At 54.8% G+C, this 20,247-nt stretch overlaps 1 protein-coding gene across 1 annotated transcript in view; it reads right to left on the bottom strand.

The window, feature by feature from the left end:
* Abcb9 (ATP binding cassette subfamily B member 9) overlaps window positions 1-17,645 on the bottom strand; it is a 33,262-nt gene extending 15,617 nt beyond the window's left edge. Inside the window, exons 1-7 of the mRNA XM_032886596.1 lie at window positions 17,448-17,645; window positions 11,412-12,090; window positions 5,678-5,792; window positions 5,166-5,296; window positions 4,033-4,238; window positions 1,922-2,119; window positions 733-861 (exon numbers count right to left, since the gene is read on the bottom strand). Coding sequence (XP_032742487.1) covers window positions 733-861; window positions 1,922-2,119; window positions 4,033-4,238; window positions 5,166-5,296; window positions 5,678-5,792; window positions 11,412-12,000 — 1,368 coding nt within the window. The 5' untranslated portion in view covers window positions 12,001-12,090; window positions 17,448-17,645. The remainder of the gene's footprint in view (window positions 1-732; window positions 862-1,921; window positions 2,120-4,032; window positions 4,239-5,165; window positions 5,297-5,677; window positions 5,793-11,411; window positions 12,091-17,447) is intronic.
* Window positions 17,646-20,247: the final 2,602 nt, after the last annotated feature.

Below are 20,247 nucleotides of genomic sequence, written 5' to 3'. Positions count from 1 at the left end.
TTGGGGACTCTGACTTGAGGCCCAGCTGCCAGCTGTTAGTTCCCCGCTCTGTCTCCAGCCAAGGCAAAGGCCCCAGGCCCACCCTCCTGCTTCACCTCTCAAGTGCTGTGGTGGCCCACAGCGGCCTGCCTCATCGCGCTGGGATTCACGCATGCTCGGCAAGCGCTCTGCGAAGGGAGCCAACCTCAGCCCTAATTTAATCTTTAAAATGGGTCTTAATGGCTACTCTGTATACATTCTCTGTGGCTACAAACGCACCCCATATAAACATGAACCAAAACAGTAGCTGTCCTCAGTGCTTTTAAGCAATGAGGAGGAGGCTTCTCTCAGAAACAAGAGTGCAAATGTTTTGCCCCACCTCACGCAGAGGGAAGTGGGGACAGCATATGGGTGGTAGATGCCTTCCTGGCTCTGTGTGCAGCCCTTGAGGTGCTGTTATAGTTATGTCCGCCTTGGGGACCCGAGTTAACACCTCGATAGCACACGGTTGCCGTGAGGACTGGGAGCACACAGCACACACGCAGTGCGCCTGTAAGTGTCCCAACAGCTCCCTGTTTGTTCCAGTTCAGAGGTTGCTTCTCTGGCGATGTTCTCTTAGAGGTATTGTATTTGAGTTCTGAGGACTTAATGCAATCTTGCATGCACTCTGTTTGGCTAAAACCTACCCACCAACACAAACCGGAAGCTGCTCTCACCTGCATACCCCTGGCCCCTCCCACGGCTGCCCCTCACCTCCATGCAGTCTCCCAGGACAAACTCATAGATGATGAAGGCGATGAGGTTGCCGCTGCTCATCTGCCCCGAGATGACGAGGTGGCCCCCGTAGTAGAGGATACTGACCTGGACCACCAGGAGTGTGAGCTGCACGGAAGGACAAGGGCGTGGTTTAAGCTTCCAGGCCTGAGCCAGACCTGCCCTCTACTCTGTCCCCCAACTCTGTTCCCGTTAGTAAGACCAGGGAAACAGGAGAGTAGCTTGAGGAGAGGACCTCAGATCACTGGGCTTGGTGACAGGGTCTTTTCCCACTAAACCATCTCACTGGGTGCTGGAGGGCAGCTTTAGAAGCTCTCAACACCCTGCTGCCAACGGAAACTTCTTGGCCCTGTCTGTCACTCACACCCCTCCCCCAGCAGCTCCCTACAAAGGCCCCTAGCTGGAGCAGGCTGTAGGCTTGGCAGCAGAACAAGGCTCTCTTTGTAAGGCCCTGGCTGGCACATGCCACCTTCAAGTTCCTCTGCTGGGCCAGGCAGGGCTATTCCTTCTCATCTCATGGCTCGGAGAGGTTGGGGATCCAGGAAGTCACACAGCAGCAGGGCAGTCAGGGCAGGAGAGTGAGGCCCTTTTGTTCCTTTAAGTAGGCTCCTGAAGAAGGGCAATATCTTGGGGGATCCCCTGATGTTTTAGGGGGCAGTCTGAGAGACAACCCACCCCAAGCTAGAGCGAAGTCAGCATCTGGACAAGTGTCCTTGGGCATGGCAGAAGGTGCCCAGCTTCGGATGAGCTGACAGAGGCTTGCGGGCATTTTTAGGAGGTAGTGTCTCCGGTAGTGAGCAGTCCTCGCCTCCTGGCTCCCCTGTACCCTCTAGTTACTTCCTCCCATGAAACTCTCTATCTCCCTACCCCACCACCTCTCCCAGGCCAGCCTAGCTCCTACCTCCCAGACTATTGGGACAGGGACAAACCCAGTTCTCTCCATTCTCTAGGGAGGGGCTGTGGCCTAGGCTGGAACCTAGTCAGCCTCAGATACAAGCTCCTACCTGCTCTGAAGGGGACAAAGGCCTCTGAAGGAAGGGCACTGTGGTCTTTCCAGGAAAGACTCTGATGGCTTGACACCCATATGTGGGGACCTGGACTGTCACCCAAGCAAGGGATCCCTATCTGGGTGCCCATCCACTCACCCCTGGGGTCTGACCACACATACCCCACTGCCCCAGACGTAGGACATGTAGGCTGCGGCCTCCTTCCTGTTCAGCTTGTAGACCTGCTGAAGCTTCCGCAGGAACACCTCTGCCTCCTCTTCCTCATTGGCAAAGCTTCGGACCGTCTTCATGGCGCTGATGGTCTCCTCGGCTGTGGTGCTGGCTCTGGCCAGGGCACTCTGGACCTCCTTGGAGAGCCTCTGTGCACAGGGACGGGCAGGACAGCTTCACTCTCCTTCTGAGCCCACCTCCATCCCGTTCTGTCCACCCCAGCCCCCTCTGCTCCTAACTGATGAGACAGACTCAAGAGAACGAACCCATGCAGCTCCTGAGGGCTGGGAGACCTCAGGTCACTCAGTGCCCAGCACCGGGAAGCAGGCCCCGCTGACACGGAGGCCACCGACCACACTCTGACCTCAGCTCCAGAAAAGGAGCCTCCACACCTGACCCTGTGCTTGCCCAAGAACGGAAGTCCCCGGATGTTGCTCAGGCCGTACACAACGTAAGAAACACTGAGCACGAAGGGGCAGAGTTTATTATCTGCACATCCTAGGTGAGAGAGAATGTGCGATTCCAGACATGTGTCATGGCCACCACAGGCTGGGAAATCTGCTCACATGGAGAGGAGGCAGCTTCGGAGGGGAAGCAGGGTCTGCATCGGCCTGCACTGTGGTAATTAACACAACAGCTTCCCCAGGCAGGCAGGAGTGCCGTCCCTTCCTATAGGGCTGGCTTCGTGACCTGAATGTCACCCTTGGTCACAGGGAGCAGAAAAGAGAAAAGGCATACATACTGCACCTGGGAGGCACCAGGTGGGGTCCCAAGTCATGTCTGGTGTGTGTGTGTGTGTGTGTGTGTGTGTGTGTGTGTGTGTGTGTGTGTGCGTGTGTGTGTGTGTGTGTGTGTGTGTGTGTCTGTGTGTGTGTGTGTGCATGTGCATGATTTCCTGTGTGTGTGTGTGTGTGTGTGTGTGTGTGTGTGTTTTCCTTTAATTACTGCGGCAGGGACACAGGCAGAAGTCCCCTGCGTGAGTTACCTTTATGGGTTGAGTATACCCCTCCACCTTTCCGTGGATTCTGGGGATTGCACTCAGGTCACCAGGTTTGCCCAGCCGTTACTCCTTGGGCCCTCCAGCAGCCCAGGTCACATCTGGCTGCGGGTGGTATGTGTGGCTTGTAAAGGTGGCAGACCCTAAATTCATTTCCTCAAGGTTCCACCCACTTAGAGGTGGAGCCTGAGGCGGGCAGAGGTAGAGGCCAGGGAGAAGGAAGGTGGGGGCAGGGTGGAGGTGGGCAGGGAACAGGCTCCATGCCAACCCTGTACTTTCCCCCTCAGCGGGGAGCTAGGGTAGAATCCGTGTTCAGGGCTTAGGGGTGGTGGCCTTTTGCTGGAGGAGGAAGGGAAGCTGTTTTACCAGAGAGGAGGGTCCTACAGCTAGGAAGAGAGACCCACCCAGCAGCGCTGGGAGCTCGCTTGAGTCCCCTCGCTGGGGATGCCTGAGCCTGTCGTGGGGCCCAGACTTGCGTGTCTGAATTCAGTTCTGGGGCTCCAGGAAGTGTGAGTCCAGTTAGCAGGCAATGGCGAAGGGACCTCAGGCTGCCTCCCCGTACATCACAGGCAAGGCCCAAGTCACCATCCCCTCGAAACTAGAGGGTCAAACCCTGCCCTCGTCACCTGCCACTTCCCTGTCTCCCATCACCTACCCCAACAGCCACCTGCCGGTTTCTCAGACCCACCAGGCACATTCCTACCTCAGAACTTTTGTGCAGTACCCTCTACTCAGAACACACAGTCCTGAGAGAGCCCACCTTCCTCAGGTCCTGCTAGACAACCTACACTCATGGCTTTACTTTGTGCTTGTCCTTGGTACCTACCGGGGCCTCCTCTCTGGCTCAGGTGGATGCGAACTTGCAGGGGCAGCCCTCAGCCTTACGTGAATTATGGGGTGACCACCGTGTCACTTGCGGCCTACTTCCTTGCTTCCCAGTGCTGGGCACAGTAGGTGCTCAGGAAACACCCAGTGAAGACAATGACTGACCTCAGAAAGCCTCGTAGAGCCTCCGAGACTCTCGAAGCAGACAGAGGCACTGCCTGGGGACTGGACGCTGCCTACCTTGTAGTACTTGCCGTAGATGTTGGACACCATCATGATGATGGGGAAGCCCATGAAGGTGACCAGGGAGAGCTGCCAGGAGAGGCTGAACATGAAGACCACCACGCCCGTGACCTTGACCGTGTTCCTCAGGAAGATGTTGATGTTCTGGGAGACCAGGTCGCTGACCATGGTGGTGTCAGAGGTGAGGCGGGAGATGAGGTCCCCTGGAACACAGGCACTCAGCCCTCTGTGGCAAGGATGCCCAGAGCTGCCAGGGTGGGCGGAGGGGATGCTAAGGGGCTTCTGAGATGGAGAACAGGAGTCAGCCCTCTCCCCCACTATGCTATATGAGAATGATGGGGGTCACTTCTGGAAGACTAGGGAGCCAGCCCCACCTCTGGTACCATTTTTTCCCTTTGTTTTGTTTGAGGCCAGGGTAGCCTTGACAGGGTCACAGGTGTGTCCCATACATGGTTCCAGCATATCGTGTGAGGTGTCTGCCTGTCCACCAAGTGGAAACAGTGGCTGGAGGTCAGCGGTGGGGGAAGGCCAGTGTGATATAGCACACATGTACCCACCGCAGCCGGATTTCAAACTTCTCTCCGCTAGCCGTCACTGCAGAGTGGGTAAACACCCCCACACCCACCCAACAGCCACCTGAGCTCAGAGAGGAACACATAGCAGTGTTTCTCACACACTGTGGGATACTGGACCAAATGCCTTGCAATGGCCATTGGGGCAGCTACTACAGGAGGGAAATAGTCCCTGTGGGGGAGGGGTGGGACAGGTGTGGACTGGCCCAAGTGCTTGGGACCTTGGTGGACATGCTATTCTCTCCCTGCTGCCTCTCCCATCACTTGGTCCACAGGAACTGGGCCTCTATGGGCCTCACCCTTGGGCAGCACTGGCCCCTGGGTTTTCACAAGACAAGAGAGGCTTTGGTCACTGCAGAGAACTTCAAGAGGCCCGGCCAGGGTCCCGTGGTGTTCCCAACTCACACCAAAAATGTCACCAGGCAGCTTGGTGTCCCAGGGATCCACCCCTGAACTGGACCACAGGACGACGTGCTGGTGTGGTAAGCCAGGCTGCTGTCAGGGCCCCACAGGAAGCTAGCTCACCCTGGACACCCTAAGTCCCCAGGAGGGACCAACCTGTGCGATTCTCGTCAAAGAAGCTCGTCTCCTGTGACACCAGGGAGCGGAAGAGACAGTTGCGAAGGCGAATGTTCAGTCTGGCAAATACGAGGGTGAAAATGCCGCCCCGAATACCTGCGGCCAATGAGCTGATTGCAGATGAGAGACGGTATAGCCGGTGTCCTTCCGGCAGGCAGCGCCACCCACCAACAGCCCCCTTCCTCCCCAGGGACAGAGGACAGGCCACTCTGTAGGGATGGCATCTGGGTCTAGACTCCCCAGGGGTAAGGGACTCAACACTGTCAGCCAGACCCTTCTAGAACAGTATAGAAAGCCAGTCCTTTGGGCTATATATTCACAAACCAGCCAGGGACAGGAGACATTTTCAGAGACAAGAGGGTATGGCTCTAGGATGTGGCCCAACCAAAGGGTTCCAAGTCAGTTTGGGAGGTTGCCGCGGTGCTGGGCCGGTCCTGCACCCTCCTGCCCTCCCCTCCTGCAGGAGTGCCATGTATGGGTTGGGTGGCTACCTGCCGATGGCCAGCAGGCAGACGACGACAACGGCCGTGGTGAACTGGTCCATGCTTTTCTGGATGACGATGCTGTCGATGGCCCGGCCAGTGTAGTAGGGCAGGAAGGTCTCACCTGTGGGGGAGACAGGGCAGGCTCAGCACGGGGAGCCCACAGCCGCCCTTCTCTGCTCACCCAACCCGAGGCCTGTTCTTCGATGCCTGCTCGCCCCTGCTGTGGTTAAACTGTCAACCTTCTGGAAACAAACCTCTGGGCATGGCTGTAGGGAGTTTCTAGACTGGTGGCCATATCATAAACGTGGGCTACAGTATTTCATGGGCTGGGGTCCCTGACCGAATAAAACAGGGAAAGCAAGCTTAGCACCAGCATTTATCTCTGCTTCCAGGGTGGATGCCATGTAACCTACCATCTCATGCCTAAGCCATGACTTGCCCTCCAAGATGGGTTATGAGTCAAGGTCAACCCAGAGAAGAAAAGGAATGCACCTCCCTTCAGAGAACCCGTAACGTGACACATGTCCACAGCCTGGGCTGACACTGAGGACACCTGGGCGGCAAGCATTCGAAGCCACCTCATTCCCTCCAGAGTAGGGCCTGTTACGGGTCTGGACATCACCCATTCCACGTAGGCCACAAAGTTCAGCTGAGGGAATGCCAGAGGTCACTTCCTTCTTTCAGGTGTGGAGTTCACCTTCCAGAACCAGGAAGACTTTGCTAGTTTAGCTCCAGGCTGTGCTGGTCCCACCCCTCTGAGGGGTGACGCTCTATGGCTGGCAGGGTGATTTCTCATCCACAGCCTTCCTATGTCTTCGCCCTGCTGACTCAGTGGGTCACGGAGCAAGGAAGAGGAATGGCTGAGATTCAACACAAGTTCATACAGGTAGGAGATCTCCTATGTAGGAGGTGGGGCTTTGAGGTGTGTTTCACTCAGAAGCCCTGCCCTTCTTTTCCTGAAGCTGCCTTGGGGAGGTGTGGGATGAGCTTTGGGAGGGGTGGGCACACTTCCTCTTCTCTGAGGACCCTGCTATGCTCTCTTGGATGCAGACACCAACCCTCACCAGACACCAACCCTAGCAGTCCCTTTGCTCTCCTGCGCTGGGGATAAGCTAAGTCCTGGCCCTGGGCGGCGCGCTAGCCCTCCCGTGCTCCAAAGCCAGGATTCTGCAACGCCCATTCTCACAAAACGGTCAGTGCGGAAGCATGGCCCCTTAAAGTTGGGTCTCTGTCTCTCCAGGTCGTCCTCACTGCTGCAATTCGCTTAGGCTGAGCTGGCCTTGAGGCCGGACACAGGTTCTGCGTACACATCGGCTTGCACTCTGGCCTTCCGTGGGGAAATGGCGCCCTCTGCCGGACGAGGAGCAGAGCAGGAACAGCTAACTCTGGCCAGATGGGGTTTCCAGCTACATACAGATGGCTTTTACCTGAGCTGAAACTCTGCCTCAGTTTACCCACAGGGAAGAAAACCTTGTGGAATTCTGATTATGATGATCTGTGTGGTCTTGGGTGCTGGGGGTAGAGGGCAAACTCTTCTGAGGAATCTGTAAGCACTCCAAATTCTACACTAGGCTTCAGGAGAATTTCCTAACTCTGACCCCTGCTGCTGCCTCAGTAGTTCGCCTGCTCTAAGTCACCCATCTCGCCTGGACTGTCTCAGGGGCTGCTCTCCACTTTTGAACACAACTCAGATCTTGGCCATCACAGCTCAACACAGCCTGTTCGCTCCCAGCGTTCTCAGGGTCAGAGCCAAGGTCCTTGCAAAGGCTCATGACAAACCACGCAGGAAGGCACGGGACTTCTGCATCACCTCACTCACCCTGCCTCGCTAGCCTCAGTGCCTCTTAAACAACAAGGTTCCTCCTGCCTCAGGACCTGTGCACAGCTGACCCCTCTGCCTAGAACACATCTTACCTCAGACATCTGTTCCTTTATCTCCTCCAAGTCCCAAATGTCACCCGGTGTTCTTACGGGCTTGGTATTTTTGTTCTTGCTATTTGTGGAAATGACTTCTTTCCACAGAGTAGGAGACTGGAGCTCTGAGCTTGCCCACGTTTCTATACAGTCAGGATGCCAAGAAACTCAATGAAAGAATCCTGCTTTACACTGCCTAGGAGCTGAGGCAGGAGGATTTCAAGTTGAGGGGGTCACCTTCAGTGCTATAAGACCCTGTCTCCAATAGCAAAAGCCAGCCATGTGTGGTGTGGCGCTTGCCTATCATCTCACTTGGGAGGTAGAGGCAGGGAGATGGGGCGTTCAAGGCCAGCCTGGGTTACGTGAGGTCATCTGAAGGCAAAACCACAAATAACCAGGAGCTAAGAAGATGGGACTGTGCTTGCTGTGCAAGCTTGAGTTCAGATCCCTGGCCCCCGCGTGAACAGTTCAGGGTGGTGGCATGGTGCCTCTAACTCCACGCTGGGGAGGCCGAGACAGGCTGATTCTGGGACGGGCACTGGCCAGCCAGCCCATTGAATTAATGAGCTCCGGGTTCAGTGAGAGACCCTGCCTCAAAAGACAAGGTGGAGGTGACCGAGGAAGACAGCTGACATCAGCTTCTGGCCTCTGCACACGTCCACACAAGGGCCGGGTACATACATACACACACAAACATAAAATGGGAAACCGAAAAGAATCCTGAGCTGGTGAGATGGCTCAGTGGGTAAAGCTCTAGCCACCGAGCCTGACAACTCGGGTTCCATGCTGGGACCTACATGGTGGAAGGAGGGGACCGACTCTCTTAAGTCATCCTCTGAGGGCCACGTACAGGGCACGGCATCTGCTCAACCAGCCCCTTCCCCAAATGAATAAATAAATTTAAAATGTGATTTTAAAAACGATGTTGGGGATTTGGCTCAGTGGTAGAGCACTTGCCTAGCAAACACAAGGCCCTGGGTTCGATAAAAAAAAGATCCTTCTGGGAAAGCCAGGGCTATATAAAAACAAAATCCCTGTCTCAGAAAATAAAATTAAAAAGAATCTTTACAATAAAAGACAATGCTGATGCCTGGGGCACCTTGAATCTCAGCATTCTGGAGGCGGAGGCAGGTGGATCTCCAGCTCTGTGAGTTCAAAGCCAGCCTGGTCTACAGAGAGAGTTCTAGGGCAGAAAGGGTTATATAGTGAGAACCTGTCTCAGATAAACACACACACACACACACACACACACACACACACACACACACACACACACACGGTGGGGGTGGTGCCAGATCGTTAAGGCACTTCCTCACTCAGTGGCTTTTCTGAATTTAGGTCACGGGGGCACAGACAAGGGTCGGCACAGGTGAATGCCTGTGGACTGAAGAGAGGTCACGGTGCCTCACCCCTGCTCTGCACCCATGCTGGGCGCCCTGCTTGCCTCTCTTAGCACTCACAAGCTCCACAGTCCCCTGCAGGGTAAGAAACAGAGGCTTAGCTTGCTAGGCCCTTGGCCTGATGTAGCCCTGAGGGCTGCCGGAACTCAGAGGCATTGTAGTACATCTGTGCTCCCTGGGCAATGCCACAGCAACATAGGGCCACCACAGGCATAGTGACAAGGTCATGGAGTGACATCCGGTGCCAGCGATCAGCATCCTGGTGAGTCACACCTGGCAATATCACCAACACAACGGCTGAGGTGCATACAAAGGTCAGTCAGATAAATCCAAGATGGCTACCCAAGCAGGGACCTGGTTAGACTGAAAGGGTCAGCCTGGAGTTCACAGCTGCTCAAGGCTAACGTGCTCCCCGGGATGGGCCAAGATTTATCGGAGACGTTTTATCTTTTTAGCTCACTGGCCCACCCTGTCCCTCAGCACCATGGTGACCGTGATTTAAACTTTTACATCCCGGTTGGGGATTTAGCTCAGCGTAGAGCGCTTGCCTACATCCCCTGGGTTCAAAAAAAAAAAAAAAAAAAAAAAAAAAAAAAAAAAAAAAAAATAAACTTTACATCCCCTCAAAATCTTGTGTGATGGAGGATGGCTCCCTTCTGGGACTTGGTGCAAACATTAGGAGGCTGGGCTTAGTCATGGCGGGTGTGCCTTTCTCTGTCCCCCTTCATCTACCTGTGCCTCTTCTTCCTGGCCACCATGAATTGAGCAGCCCTGCTCCACTACACTCTGGCCATGATGTTCAGCTCACTGTAGGCCCGGCATCCATGAACGCAGACAACCGTAGCTGGAACCGGATCCCACGAGCCAAGCTAACCTTTCTCCCCTTTCAAGCTGTTGTCCTGGGCATTCTGTCACAGCGACACACAGCCGATTGAAGTGGGGACTGTACCCCTGCTTTCCACACACAGAGACCAACAAGCAGAGGCTGAGTAGCTGCCTCATATCACACGGACTCTAAAGGGAGGAACTGAGGGGACGGGAGGGTGTGAGGGAGAGCCTGGGGGGAAGAGGGAGCTTGAAGGGAAAGGTGGTAGCATCTGCCAGGTCAGGTTCACTGACCCTTCTTTGAGAATACTCTGTGTCACTGCCCCCAGGTTCTGTCCCTGTGAATTCTGCATACCAAGCCCTATGCTAGCCATTCCCCCGAAGAGAGAGGTACAGTTCAGTAAGGTTGATAGACTTACCCCAGGTCACACAGTTCATTGAGATCCCCGGCCCTGCCAGTGGGAGAAGCTATGGAGTCTCAACCTTCCAATAGCATCTTCCTGCCCATGATCTACAGCGCCAGACACTCAACTTTCAAACCAAGACACACTTCACCCTTCAGCTCACCCAAGACGAGCTCATACAGCAGGAGACAGACGGGGAAGGATGTATGCTACAGCACACAGTAGAATTCTACGCAGCCAAAGAAAATAATGTTGGGGGGGCGGATGTCCAGGAGACGTTGGAAAAACAAACAAGAATGCCAACAGAATACACAGGTGAGGGGTGATATGCTGGGAGCTACGCTGGGAAACACCAGAGAGAGAGGGCAAGGGCTGGCCGGGGAGATGGCTCCCCACGTGCTAATCCCACCGCTGAGGAGGTGGAGACAGGAGAATCCTGGGCAGACTGACAGCTCCTCTAGCCAATCAGTGAGCTCCAGGTTCACCGAGAGATCCTGTCTCAGAAATAAGGTGGAAGATACACGCGCTGACTTCTGTGTACACACAAGAACCCAGATACGTGTGCGTGCACATGAGATGAGGGAATAAACAGGTCTCCGGCCCACATGAAGTCTATAACCCTGGGCCCCACAATGCGGGCAATCGGGTAGAATTAGCTAAACTTTTGCCTTTCCACATCTTCTTTCCTTTTCTTGTTTTCGGAGCTGGGGACCAAACCCAGGGCTAAATGTCAACTAAATCCCCAACCCTCCTTCTTTATATTCTTAAAAAAGATTTATTTATCTTATCTATGAGTACACTGTCGCTGTCTTCAGACACACCAGAAGAGGCCATCAGATCTCATTACAGATGGTTGTGAGCCACCATGTGGTTACTGGGAATTGAACTCAGGACCTCTGGAAGAGCAGTCGGTGTTCTTAACCTCTGAGCCATCTCTCCAGCCCTTTTCTTTGTATTTTTGACACAGAGGCCTACTCTGCCTAGACTGACCACAAACTCTCAACAATCCTCCTGCCTCAGCCTCTCAAATGCTGAGATGACAAGAGAAGACACCGTACCGTTCCTTCTGGGTCTCGGGGTGGTGTAAACCACCTAAGTAAATAGCTACACGTTTGAGAGCGAAGAGGTTGCTAAGCAGCCTGCAGTGCGTCCCTGGAGACCAAGGCCCAGCATGGTCAGACCCAAGACCCCACTTACCCAGAGCCGCTACGATGAGGAAGAAAGAGGCAGCTACTAGGAAGGCCACATCAGGCTTTGTGTAGGACAGCAGCTTCTGCAGCGTGGCCCCTGATGCCTGCTCAGCAGGGGCCCCACCCTCCCCGTGGAAGCCCTCGTTCCCCGGCTCCAGGGCCTCCGCGTCCGGCCGCACAGTGGCCAGCAGCCCCCACAGCAGGAAGGAGGCAGCCAGCGAGATGTAGGTCCATACGAAGAGCGCCCAGAACCATGGGTCCCGGATGGGCCTGCGCACCTCTGAGAAGAGTAGCAGTTTGGCCATGGCATAGATGCCCACAAAGAGGCACACGAGGGTGATGACGAGCCACGAGGCCCGCAGGCGCCGTGGCCCCAGAGCGCTGTTCTTGGCCACACCGATGGTAGCCCCCAGCAGCAGGCAGCTGCGGTACAGGCAGGCAGCCCAGAGGTCCAGCACCGAGTCGAAGATGTTAAAGTGTCGGATGTCCTCCAGCAGGCTGCGGTCCAGGTGGCTGAAGGCATAGATGGCCGTGGTCACGCCGACGTCCATGCTCACGAAGGCCAGCGTCACCACTACCGCCTTCCACAGCCTCATCCTGCTGGCTGGCGGCCGGCCGGCGGGTGACAGGGGCAGGCTTTGGCTCACCGGGGCAAGGCCATCACTGACAGCCGGGTAAGGCCACACCTGCGGGGCAACAGAAAGCATCAGGGCGAGGGGTTCAGCTGTGTTCCTAGGGCTGCACGACCCCGAGAGAGCCTGGTTTTATAGTGATTTCCTGCAATGTTGGAGCTTCTTCTCGTGCAAGGAATGCTTGACATCTGCTGTAGGCTTGACCCTGTTCCTCGTGTTTGGGATTTAGCAATGAACAAAAATTGAGCCAGGTGTGGTGACTTAGGCCTCTAATCCCCACACTCCACACACACACACACACGCACACGCACACACACACACACACACCCACACACACACGGTCTAGGGAAAACGAATGGCTCAATGGGCAGAGAACTCGCTGTGTGAGCATGGGGGATTTGAGTCAAACCTCCAGAACCCACAAAAGCCGGACAGAATGAACTCGTCTATGACTCCCAGGGGGTAGGGTGTGCGTGTCAGAGTCAGGTGGATCCTGGAGTTCACTGACCAGCCAGAATCAGTGAGCTCCAAGTTCAGTGAGAGACCCTGTCTCAAAACAGAAGGCGGAGGGTTGGGGATTTAGCTCAGTGGTAGAGCGCTTGCCTAGCAAGCGCAAGGCCCTGGGTTCGGTCCCCAGCTCCAAAAAAAAGAAAAGAAGAAGAAGAAAAAAAAAAGGCGGAGGGCTAGAGAGACGGCTCACCGTTACGAGCGGTTGTTAACTCTTGGGCTCATAGAGGACCCAGCATCCGCATCAGGTGGCCCCAACCACCTGTACTCCCCACTCCCTGGGACCTGATGCCCTGCCCTCTGGACACCACAGGCTGCTGCATGCATGTAGTACACACGAACTCATGAAGGCACATACACATACCCATAAATAAAAACAATCATTATCAGGAGGTGGAGAGCAATGGAGAGATAGCAGGCATCCACCTCTGAGGCTCACTCGTGTGCACGCACGCAGATACACATGGACACGCTTGGGTGTGCACACGGACAACAAAGAGAAACAAGAAACAGTGAACACAGACCACAGATCCCTGCCCCTGTGAAGATGGCCTCCTGTAGAGGAGGGAGATTTAAAAGGGACTGACGGGGCCGGACAAACAGCTCAGTGGTTAAGGCCAGCTGCTTTCCCAAAGGACCCAGCTTTGATTCCCAGCACCCACGTGGTAACTAAAAACCATCTATAAGGCCAATTCCAGAGGCTCCAACATCCTCCTGTGGCCTCCTTGGGCACAGAATGCATGTGGCGCACACACATACATTTGGCAAAATACTCATCCACATAAAATAAAAATAAATCTCAAAACACAGAGATGGCTGGCCCTGAATGCTACGAATGAAGCTTGCGAAAGGAGAGGGGGTAAACAGGAGGAAACACAGGCACAAGACTCGGAAGAGGTGAGGGGGAGCGAGGCTTGGTGGCTCGAGGCTTGGAATTCTAGCTACTGGGGAAGGCAGGAGGCTGGCAAGTTCAGGGCTAGCCTGGGCAACTTAGTGAGATCCGGTGTCAAATTTAAGTATACAATATAGGCTTAACTCAGGGGCAGAATGCTTGCCTATGTGTGAGGCCCTGGGTTTAATGTCTAACAGACACACACACACACACACACAGAGAGAGAGAGAGAGAGAGAGAGAGAGAGAGAGACAGAGACACAGACAGACAGACAGACAGACAGACAGACAGACAGAAAGGAAAGAATCGGCCCCAAGGACACACTGGGAAAGCATTTGGACAGGTGGAAGAGAAGGCTGGGCCCTGAGGGAAGGCTGTATCCTTTCTCGTTGAGGAGGGCAAGGAGGACTCAGGCTCTGGGAAGTATCCCATGGAGGACTTTGCCACCACCAAGGAGGTGATGCTGAATTAGCAGAGCTCAACAGAGTCTTCTGGAGTCTGGCCACTGGAGGCTTCACTGTCGCGGTTGCACGGGGTGGCAGTGAAGTCTGGTGACCAGATATCAGGCCTGGCACAGCAACTGCTGCTGATAGCAACGGCGAACAGTGTATCTCGACTCACCTTTCACACTCTCGGGCGCCATAGCAACCCAGAGACCTTTGTGTCTGCTTGGAAGTTTCCAGCCTTCAGATCCAGCCTGGGTTGGCCCTCACACCTAGCTCTAGACCTAGTTTATTTTTTCTTGGTTTTTGCTGTCCACTCCACCGATGTTCCCACATGGGATCCCCTGAGGACTCACTAGGGCCTGGGAGAGCCCAGAGCTTGAGGGACACAAGGTGTGGATCTTGGGGCTGGGGGTGGAGTTTGTCTAGGGTAGGTGTAGGACCTGGCTGGGGCTGACCCTGAGCACTGACTGTGTCCTGATCAGATTTCCCTCGGAGGAAGCAATGGTGTCCTATCAGTAAAATGGGCAACGCTGCGAGCCCTGTGTGTGTGTGTGTGTGTGTGTGTGTAGGGGGGTGGCAGCACTGAGTGACAGGACCCTCAGTCCTGAGGGACACCTTTCCCGTTGCTCTGGAGGCCACACCGTGGGGACTGACTTTGAACTGTAGAGGGATCTAACCTTTTACATGAGGTCAGTTTGTCTGCAGCTTCATTGACACCTGGAGAAACTGAGGCACTGGAAGACAAAGTCACCTGCTCCATTCACTCGGCCAACATGGGCCCAAACCTAAAGAGACCCTGTGTGAAGGACTCCGCCAGCACCAGCGTCCTCTACCTGTGCACACTGCACGTCTGGCGACTAATACCTGCATCGCGTGCCTATGGGATGAGCCAGGCCCTGCACCGCCTGCTTTCGTGTGTTAGCTCTTCCTCAAGATGTCGCTGTGAGGTCTGCACTGCCATCATCTCTGTGAAAATGAGGCCTAGAGGAGACTTTACCCAACAGCCCACAGCTGGTGAATGGCAGAGTGGTTAGTGTCACTTCTGAGTACAACCAACACTGACAGGATGTGCTCCTTTAAGAAAAACAGTCGACGTTGCTCAGACAGAGCGTGGCACCGTGAGACGCCCATGGAATATATTCTAAATTGTACAGTTTAGACACTCGAGGCACAGAGAGGTCAAAAGACCTGCTCCATGTCACACACAGCTAGGTCGAGCTCCAAAGTCTGTGCTCCGTGCCTGTTTACCTGACGACGGTCTCTTCCAGGTGGACGGGCCCCCTGATGCTAAGAAAGGGTCTGAGGTGCAGAGATGGCATGGAGGGCCCAAGCCTCAGAGGGGGTTGTTTTATTTTATTTTTTTGTCATCCCAGCACTGCCGGGCAGTTTGGAGTGTATGTCAGAGACATAGCTTGATTAGTCAGCATCTGCCTTTCCAAAGGGAGCCGGGGCCAAGTGGGGTCAGGGCAGAGAGGAGTGAGACAGGCAGTCTCCCTTCCCCGGCCTTCCTCAGTCCCTGCTAGGTCCGAGCTGCCAATGCAGCTCCTGGGCTCAGTCTGCTGCAATGCAGACGCCTCAGGGAGTGTGAGTGGGTGAGCTCCACTCGGAGCCCAAGAAGGGAAGCTCCTGGCCTAGCGCCACCCCAGGCCTCCTGCCAAGCAAGTGCTGGCTTCACCAGGCCTGCCAGGCACCCGACTTCTGCCTTCCTGGGGTGGGCACCAGGGGTCCATGGCCCCTAGAAAGGGGCCAAGGCTCAGGAGTGAGACAGAAAGATCAGCTGGAAATGGGGAGCTAGCCTGAGGGCCAGGAGCTAACCAACCTCCGTCCTTTTGACTGTCAGTCTTGGGGAGATTTCTTCCTGACACCCCAACAGCCCAAGTAGCCAGGTGCCCACACCTAGGGGTCCCCAAGTGCTCATGTCCTCTAGAAAGATCACTCCAGATGCTAACATCGGAGGCTAATTGAAGCTTTTGCAGGTGACAAAAAGGAAGCTGGGAAGGGAGGTAGAGAGGCTTGTCTAGGGGTCTAGGGGTCATCCAAGGCAGAGTACCCATAGTCCCTAGGTGCCCGGCCTCCCAGGAGCTGCCTTCGTCTACTGCAAGTTTCCATGGATTAGAAGCTAACTCAGGTCAGGGCAGGTTTTAATCCTGGGGCGAGGGTGGGATGGCAGGTTACTCTTGTTAAATAAACTACTGAGCAGAGCGCAGTGGGAAGGCCACAGTCGCACAGTCAGGCTAGAAGCTGAGGACAAAAAGGCTGCTAAGGGACCACATTCCTAGCCTCCATGTGCCTGGACTCTGAGGACGCACAGCTAGGTGGAACTGGAGGACAAATTGTGGGCACACAGGTGATACGCGTGGCCCACGAGACAAGGGCAACATGGTGGCCAGAGGCAGCACAGGCTTTGCTCAGGGGCCAAAAGGATCCAGGAAGACAAGGCAAGTTGCCTTCGCCCAAATGGTAAGACAAGGCACACGACTAGCAAGTGACCCCTGCCCCACTGGGTTGTGTTTTGTATTGGCGCTGGGGGTGGAACTCGGGACCTTGGTCATGCTAGGTAAGAACTCTCCCGCTGAGCTACATCCCAAGCACAGGGGGGCTTTGAGAAGGCTTTTTTTTATTCTTGGAGGGGGTAGAGTTTGGAGTACCTACAACTGTCCACTGTAAGTAAGCAAGGGTAGTCGGGAATAAGCAGGAGAGAAGTTCCTGTCGTTACTACCCATCTTGGGTCTTCTCTGGTGCCTGTACCTCCCAGCTCTGTGACCCAGAGCCCTGGGAGGCTCACAAGTCACCATGCCAATTACAGCGCGAGGGAAACCCCACATTTTACCCTCTGTTGGAGGAGGAGGAGGGGGGGGGAGAAAGAGGAGGGGGGAGGAAAGGTGTGCTCAGTCTAATCAGGAACTGCAGAGAAAGGTCCTGCCTGCCTCGGGTGGCTCAAGTGGCTTCCATTCACCCCTCGGCAGGCTTGTCATTCCCAGGGCCCAGCCCTGGAGAGGCCGGTCGCTGCTGCTCTCAGCTGGCACTGACTGCCTTGTTGCTGTGAGGGGTCTCTGGAGAACATGACACACCCAGGCTGGGTCCACATGGCTCCATCCTGACTCCCGCCCTTACTCAGGCCACCACATCCCACTGCTGTGACTGGCACTCCGTCGGGCGACCCCAGGTGGCCTCAGGGAACCTGGTGGCAAACCGAGGCAGTCCTGACACCTGTCCCCATGCCATCTGCAGCAGGGGCATGGAGGCCACCCATCTCCAGGGGGTGGGGCGGAGGGCAGGGAAGTGTCAGCCACGCTTGCTGCTATCTCAATTAACTCAGGCGGGCGAGGAGGAGCCTCCTGGGATCGCACAGGCCCGCTTGATGGCAGGGAAGGCTTGCCTCAGGCCAGGCCTGGCGTTCGCAGCCCTCAGAGGTCGCCGCCGGCTCCATACCGGGCCACAGGCCTCCAGGGTCTCCTCCAAACGCTCCCCGCAAGGTACCTACAGACCGCGTCGCAGAAGGGTCAAAAAAAAAAAAACAGCCGAATTCCCGTTGCGAGCTCCGCAGAGCTGGGGGCGGCCCTTACCTGCCACCTGCCACCAGGTGAGTCGTCAGAAGGTGACGCGCCGTGCCCGGGACGCAGAGACACAGGATCCTGCTTCTCACCGAGCCCGCGCTGAGCACCGCTCTGCTCGGAGCCGGCGCTGCGCCGCTACAAGGTCGGAGCCTAGCCCAGCTGCCCGCTGACAGGCGGGCGGCGCCGGGGGCGGAGTTTCACGGGAGTGGGCGGGACATCCTGGGTAGGGCGGGGCCTCTGAGAAGGAGCCGGCGAGGCCTCCTGGATGGGCGGGGCTTCAGGGAAAGTGGGAGGGACATCCTAGGTAGGGAGGAGCCTTGGGGGAAAGCGGAGAGAGGCGGAGTCTTCAGAAAAAGGCCTCGGGTAAAATGGGCTGAAAGAACTTCCCTACTGGGGCGGAGCTTCAGGGGAAGTAGGCGGGATATCCTGGGGGTGAGAACACAGCCTCGAGGACGGGGCGGAGCTTCCGGGGCAAGATGCCGAGGAACCTCCCTGGTGAGGTGGAGCCTGAGATGTAGGTGGGACATTCAAGGTGGGAGGATCTTTAGGAGTGGGCGGATCCTCTAGAATGGGGTGGAGCTTCTGTGGCAAGGGGTTGTAGGCGTCTCTAGGGCGGAGCGAACCCGGGACGGTCTGAGCCCAGAGCTTCAGCATCTTCAACAAACCGAGCTCCTACCTGGCCCTAGGTCCTGAGTGCTGGATGCTCTGCACCTGGACCAGGCCTGCGCGCATACTCAGGGGACACAAATACTCCCTTAACGGGGTTTTTTCCTTGAAGGCGCAGCCTGCTAGCCCTGGAGGATGTGGTGGGGTTATAATGACCCTCATTCGTTTACTCATCCATCCAATAAGTCTTTATCCAGCACCTACTGGACACCCTAGGACATTCTAAGCATTTGAGAGCTGGGCATAGCTTTATGCGTCTGTAAGCCTGGGTACTGCGGAGGCTAAAGGAGGAGGATTATTTGAACTGGGGAGTTCAGGGCCAGCCTGGGCAACAAAGATCTTGTCACAAGAGGGGGGGGGGAGGGAGAGGGCAGGACCCAATCAAGATCTCTGCCCTTCAGGAAGGACAGTCTAAATATGGAACCAAGGGGGTTGGGGATTTAGCTCAGTGGTAGAGCGCTTGCCTAGCAAGCGCAAGGCCCTGGGTTCAGTCCCCAGCTCCGGAAAAAAATAAAAATAAAAAAAAATAAATATGGAATCAAATACCCAATAAGAGGTATATTTATTGTACATATTAGAAGGAAGAATATTCTGTGGGGGATAATTAAGTTTATGGACAGTGCTGTGAGGTAGAAATTTATGGTTTCTTTAGAAAGTCAGTTGTGTTGGATGGCATTTTGTTGGTGCAAAGGTGTGATGGAACGTTTCACTGAAGTAGACAAGATGAAAAGATGTTTTGGTAGAGCAAACACGTAAAAGGACACGTGATGATTCTTCATTAATGATACTCATGTATTGGTTCGCCTTACATAATACAGTTGAGCTGGTTTGTTGTGACTCTATAGAGAGAAACACACCGTAAATCTTCGGGTGGTGTTCTGGTGGTTTTTTGCCATTTTTGCAGACCTGGGCCGATTGGCAGAGTGATGTCAGCTGACACAGACTCGTGTAGAATTTTGTTAAGACAGACTCACGTACTGAGAAAAGACACATAGTGAGACAAGACGTTTGAAGGAAGTTGACATAGGACTCAAGGAACAGTGATGGGAACTCGCTTGCAGGGCTAGCTTTGCAACGCACCATGGGTCTCGCATGTTTGCTTCACTTCGTTGAGAGAGGCACGGCAAAGAACTTGTCTGGGCGTCCCTGTTGGTGCTGGTCACTCCTGCTGACTTGTGCCCACTTGGCTGAGGCCTGACTATTTCTGCTGGGTGGTTCCATCACTGCTCATTCGTGTTTGTTATCCTGACTCGAGAAAATTAGACTCCTGATACATTCATAAGTATTTGCAAATGGATCCTGTGACCTGAGCTGCAGGTTTCCTGACAACGCAGATGAGATTTGCTCCAAAGAACAATTTCTAAATGGGTCCACTTCCCCGTATCCTATAACCTTTCTTTCCCACTACCTCTGGTGGGCGGTGTGCTAGAAGGGAGATGAAAACATTTAAAACCCTTATTAAAGGCAGAATTTTTAAAAAATCAAATCAACGGTGTTTTTTTTTTTTTTTTTTTTTTCAGAGCTGGGGACCGAACCCAGGGCCTTGCACTTGCTAGGCAAGTGCTCTACCACTGAGCTAAACCCCCAACCCCCAACGGTGGTTTTTTAAACGTGACGCAAACTACAGTCGTCTGACAGCTTCGGTTGAGAAGCTGTCTCCATTAGATTGTCCTACGGCAAGCCTGTGGGGACATTCTCTTGACTGGTGACTGATGTGGGAGGTCAGCCCATGTGCCATGTGATCCTGGAGGCTGTAAGAAAAGCAGGCTGAGCAGACCCTGGGGGACAGGGCAGTAAGCAGCACTCCACCATGGCTTCTGCTTCAGTTCCTGTCTCTGGGTTCCTGCCTTTTGGGTTCCTGCCTTCCTTTCCCTTCCCTTCATGATGGACTGTCAGCTGGAAGTGTGAGCTGAAACAAACCCTCCTCCCCAGGTAGCTTTTGGTCACGGTGTTTTATTACAGCAATGGGAACCTTAACTGGGACATGAATTATGCTCTGTGTGATTGCAGGGCACTAATACTGCAGTGAGTGTGGAAGACAGACAGAGCCAAGGAGGCAGGAAATCTACTGGAAAAACATGGAAGAGAATGTCAGGTCGCACTAGATCTGGTAAAGATACCTGGGCTGCGGCTGGAGCTCAGT

Source organism: Rattus rattus, chromosome 16, assembly GCF_011064425.1.
Source record: "Rattus rattus isolate New Zealand chromosome 16, Rrattus_CSIRO_v1, whole genome shotgun sequence".
In the NCBI taxonomy this organism is placed as follows: Eukaryota; Metazoa; Chordata; class Mammalia; order Rodentia; family Muridae; genus Rattus; species Rattus rattus.
This window is presented reverse-complemented; position numbering and strand designations above follow the sequence as displayed.